The sequence below is a fragment of the Morone saxatilis genome, unplaced genomic scaffold (assembly GCF_004916995.1).
Source record: "Morone saxatilis isolate NCDOM2014 unplaced genomic scaffold, NCSU_SB_2.0 Contig15, whole genome shotgun sequence".
In the NCBI taxonomy this organism is placed as follows: Eukaryota; Metazoa; Chordata; class Actinopteri; family Moronidae; genus Morone; species Morone saxatilis.
This window is the reverse complement of record NW_023339707.1, coordinates 2,672,708-2,678,197: the sequence shown is the minus strand read 5'-3', so window position 1 is coordinate 2,678,197 and position 5,490 is coordinate 2,672,708. Positions and strand designations below refer to the sequence as shown.

The 5,490-nt window shown below is 40.4% G+C and overlaps 1 protein-coding gene across 1 annotated transcript in view; it reads left to right on the top strand.

The window, feature by feature from the left end:
• The first annotated feature begins 444 nt into the window (after positions 1-444).
• sdcbp2 (syndecan binding protein (syntenin) 2) overlaps positions 445-5,490 on the top strand; it is a 15,935-nt gene continuing 10,889 nt past the window's right edge. Inside the window, exons 1-2 of the mRNA XM_035657269.1 lie at positions 445-602; positions 5,186-5,237. Of these exons, the coding sequence (XP_035513162.1) occupies positions 5,187-5,237 (51 nt within the window). The 5' untranslated portion in view covers positions 445-602; position 5,186. The remainder of the gene's footprint in view (positions 603-5,185; positions 5,238-5,490) is intronic.

Below are 5,490 nucleotides of genomic sequence, written 5' to 3'. Positions count from 1 at the left end.
TGATCTTTTGATAGTAAAGGTTGCCGTCTCCTGTCCTAAAAGTTACACACTGGTCCTTTAAATCAATAAATCAATAAAGAAAAATAACCATCGGGAGTTGGTAAGGTCCCGTACATTTTGTGAAAGAAAAGTCCCAGTTTATGGCTTAACTGTTGGTGAGGAAAAGGTTTGCAGTTAAATCTTCAGGGCATTGTAAACATTTGCTATGGGCTGAAGCCTTTTCATACAGCAGCGGCTCTCCCCCACTGTGACCTCCCCCCACTGTGACCTCCCCCCTCTGTTCAACAACAGAACTCTAGGGGAGCAAACCAAAGCACGAGATAAGGTCATAACAGGTATAGTCACAGGTGGGGAACGGTTCTTGTGAGTCAACGCTCATGTGACCGATACGGGGCGTGGCTTACGACGTCAACACTGATTGACGTGGTGTGCACGACCAGGAAGCCAGCAGTGACATCACTTTCCAGAAATCCCCTCTAGTGCTGTTTAGAGTCAACGACGGAGAGCCACAGCGACGAGGAGGGAGACGGAACAACAAAGGAGTTTGCTGCTGTCTGAGATTCCCAAGTGTTTGAGCTGATTTTGCAACCAAGACATTAAAGGTGAGCCCGTCTCTACCGAACCGTTGACCCAAACTCTCCCTCACTGTTACATCCACGTCTCGTTTACCTAACAAGCTAACGTTACGGCTAGCTCTTCGCTTCCCTGCTGTGTCGGAACAAAGACGGTCCACTCGACTGAAACACATTAGTTTTTTATCATCCATTTACATTTCAGTCTGCTCTAATTCCGAATAAGTTAACTACCTAACGTTAGATTTGTGTGTCTGCTTCAACCAGCTAACAGCGGTGCGGTTGGTTAATGTTTAAAGCCTGTGCAGTGAGACACCTCAATGTTAGCTAACATGTAATGTCGTAACTTCACCAGTCATAAGACAGACATAACTACACTGTAGTTCCTCATTTAAATTGTACACGGTTGTTTGCCTCAATATTGGAAGATAAAGGAAACGCCTTGTCTATTATCATTAAGCTAACGCCAGTTAAGCCCTGACTAAACAAACGCAGTTCCTGTGTTGTCAATAATACAGTAGCTAGCTCAGGGTTTCTAGAGGACGGTTAACGGTATAATATCTGTCTGACCCATGTGATATAATGTGGCCTTTTTCATTTAATGGCTGCATTAGAAAGGGTGTGCAGCAGAGACCTCTGTGTCCTTTTTACCGTGTTGTCAGTCATCCTCTTCCTCCTCCTCCTCCTCCTCCCCACTCCCTATCTGTTTCCCAGCCGTGTCAATAGACCGGAATAAGCTGCCAAGAAGACCACATTCTTGTAAATAACCAATTCGTTCAGGCTGACTGAAGTTCCTTTCCAGTTTTCACCAAAGCTTTTTCTTTGCTAACCGAGTTGCTGAGTAGCAGCGAGCACAACAATGCCTCTCTCACCTGTTTGTTGTTCAGATACATTTCTATATAAGCAGGGTTACTTTGAAAATGTAATGTGATACAGTTACTAATGACCTGTTTAAAAGTGTAGTCTGTAACCTAAACCAAGTATCACAATATTAAAGTAATGTAACTTGATTACCTCAACGCCAAATAAGTAAATACAGAAACAAGAGAAAAGAATCAACAGAACAATGTAACCTTGGAAAACAAAATGGGAAATAGAATGACACAAATGTGTCCTCTGCTCAGTGTATTTAAAAAAGGAAAGAAAAACTGATTATTAGTATTTAAAAAGTGGAATTATGCTAAGTAATCATAACTGTAAGGTAATTACATTTTTTTTTCAGTAACTAATGGATTACAGTTTTACCTTCTTTTTTTTTTTTAAATCATGATTATGTAAATCAGTACATTGATCTGTTACTGCCCAAGCCTGGATATAACAAATGCGGCCGTCCATTATTCACAAAGTTTGAAAGTTGGAGTTGAAGTTTCCTAGAGTAGAGCTGCAACCATTAGTCACTTAATCGATTAGTTTTCAACTATTAAATGGGTTGCCAGCCATTTTGATAACCAATGACTCATCATTTTTAAAGGAATAATGTCCAAATTCTTTTATTTCAGCTTCTCAAATGTGAATATTCTTTGGTTTCTTTAGTCCTCTGTGACAATAAACTCTGAACATGGGGCAGGCCAGAACCCTGCATGGCAGCTCTGCCGCCACTGGCGTGTGAGCGTGTGTGAGTGTGTGAACGAGGGGCAGCATTGTGAAGAGCTTTGTCTGTTACGGTTGAAAACGCTGTATAAATGCACTTCATTTTCCTTTTACATTTCAAAGAACGTCACTTTCCACTTCTTTTGAGCTGCAGTTGCAAAAGTGACTCAAGGATTAGATTATGTCACCGCAAGAACTTCCCAAGAACACTCATTTTTTCCAGGCTTATTCCTTTATACCACCGGCCTGCTAGTCCGAATGAGGGAGGAATATAAAGCAAGCAAACAAACAGAGCTGTAAAGTAAACACTAGAAGGTATTAAAATGCTCCTCTGTCCACTGACACAATGATGCACTGTCTGTGAGGACTGAGAATAACAGACTGGAGTAGTGGCTGGAGTAGCTGGGAGAGTGAGACGTTGCAGTTGTGTGATTGTGGTAAAGATGATTAGTCTATTCAGGACTCAGTGCACTTTTGGCTTACTGCTGTCAACATGAATGTTTGACCACATCCTACCACTGTGTGCACATTACATATCAGTGTGGACTCTTATGTTTGTGATGTTTTGTACAGTATGGTGTATAAGCTTTTTTGGAAATGATATATGATAGGGTTTAACAGTATGAAGCACAGGGAATCTGTGTTTTTTACTTGACTTGAGTTGTCAAGTCCCTTTGATTTTACTGTTCCTTATTGAGTAAGGTCACATATCTTGTGATTGTGACACAGTTGTTACAGTGCAGGCAAGAAAATGGGAAAGAAATCAGTGATACTTATGTCTTTTTCACTTTTTTCATATAAAAGTAGAAGGATTGCAAAGATTAAAGTGAAATCACATCGCTATCGCACATTGATAATGTTTTCGCTTTAGGGACTCACAGATCCCACACATAGGATTGCTATCAATCCACATTAAATCCACATTAAATACAGTGTCTTTGTCATTGTCATTATAAATCAGGAGTAGAGTTGCAATAATGTTAAGTAGCAAGTCCAGTTTCTGAAATGTGAATATTATCTGTTTTTCTTTGTCTCGTGTGATAATAAGTTGAATGTCTTGGAGTTATTTGAAGATGCAAAGTTGTGTTTGCATTCTCACACTTTTCTGACATTTTATAGACCAAACTGTAAAACTACGACGGAGTACTATGGCCATACTAAGAGAAAAAAAAAATGTTTTGGTGGAAATTACGACAATAAAGTCATAATATTGCGAGAATAAAGTGGTAATATTACGAGAATAAAAACATAATATTATATACATCAGCCTGTTAACTGTACGGTACGACTGAGACAAACAGCGGCTGCTGGGCTCAGGCTGAGGCTGCTGTTTGGTTGAGCTGGTCACATCCGATCTTGATAACTCGCTAAAAATAAAACACTTTTTTCTCATTAAAATTAATTATTAAAAATTATTATTACATTATTCTTGTGTTATTACAACTTTATTCTCGTAACATTACGACTTTATTCTCGTTATTTCCCCCCCCCAAAATATTTTTTTCTCTTAGTCTGGCCCTAATAGTCTGTCGTAGTAAAACAAATAGTTATAGATGAATTGAAAATAGTGGAAGCTCTAACTGGAAGAGAGACCTGGATCAGTGCATACATACTTTATTTGACGGTTGACAGTAGAGACAGAAAACACGCTGGACGACTGATGCCATGCAGCAAAGGTCCCCAGCTTGAGTGGAACTGGAGACTGGTATTGGATGTGCCTTAGACAGTTAGCATTTTTAAACATTAACTCTAGATGTGATCAGCCACTGCCTTATATTGTTGTTCCAAATCACTATCAACAGACACCAGGGCATAGGGAGCACTGTGGGCATTATCAAGACAGATGAAAGAAAGAACTTACGTCAGACTCAAACTTATTTTATTATCCCTCATCTTTCCGCTGTGTGTGTCAACCTCTTCTGCTGTACTGCATAATCTCAGTCAGACCACTTCCTCATCAGGCTGCTGTTTTGTTTATGTGCTGCAGTAACAAGTTCTTCTTTGTTTAGTTTGGTCAGAGTAGACCACCGTTCTTATCAGAACAACATCCTGAGAGCCATTGAGCATTATCTGTGCTTTTTTTATTTTGTGCTTTCATGTTCTTGTCCCTCCACCCCCCACCCATCATGCGTTATGTTTTGTGGCAGCCTGTACGTCACACAAGTCACCCATATGTACAGACTGAAGTGCTTCAACAGGAAGCTTTATCATGAAAAGTGCAGTTGAGCGTAGACGAGAGTAGACGAACAAAACAGAAAGATGTTCCTTTCTTCACACATCCTATGCTACTTCTGCCTGCACGCTCTCTGTCCTCCTCTCACCTCGTACTGTGGTCCACATGTTCATCATTTACACCAGTCAGCACACACATATACCTTAAGCTCACCCTGCGTGACAACGAGATTAGATAAGAAGAAGTGGTGCCAGGGTGAAGCGATCAGCCGTGCCTCCAAAAAGTCATGATACGCATCAGAATAAGTGCACCTGTTTTATGGAAGTGCACTGGGTACTAAGATTATGTTCGCACTGTATCGCCTTATCTTAGATGTCATTATAAGTTATTATGTGTGAGATATCTGGCTAGCAACAATATCAAGAGGTCTAGAGAAATTCATTATATCATGATACATGTCGATAGTTGATTGGATTTGTACGTTTATCCTGGAAGAAATGGCTACCTGCCTAATGCACGTGAAGCAGGTGTTGTAGTGCGGGTAAAGTTGGGTAAATCAGTCATTTATTTATTAGATTAGGTAAACAGCAACAATAAATGGGATGTGGCTGAAAGCTGCATACAGCTAGAGTTGGCTTTAATTCTCACTGGCATCCTCAGCACTACCATCCCTTTCACACCATAAGCAGTCCTTTGATTCAGTGTTACTATAGAACATAACTTAATGGAGTTCAAAGGTAATAGATGATGTTATGGTCGTATGAGGTTATCCCAGTCAGTAGTCTGGTGAGGCTAATCTGGCCCTTATCTCGAGGTCCTCCGTTCACTGCTGTTTGTGTTTTCTCCTTAGGATGTCCCTGTATCCATCCCTCGAGGACCTGAAGGTCGACAAGGTCATCAAGGTAAGTGTGTTGGGGTGAATGGTCTTTAGACAGAGACATCTATGTGGACACGATTTGCTCAGTAATCTGTAGTAACCTGTGCCATCTTTTTAAACTAGATTACAAAAAGAGCTCATGCTTCCTGCTTGTGTGTGCAGTAGATATGTAGCAAATATAGCAAAATTGCAGGGGGGGTTAAAGATATAACCAGATTACTCAATTTATTTGGCGAAAAATTTTGTATTCTATGCGCAGCTTTCGGGTTGGCCACTAG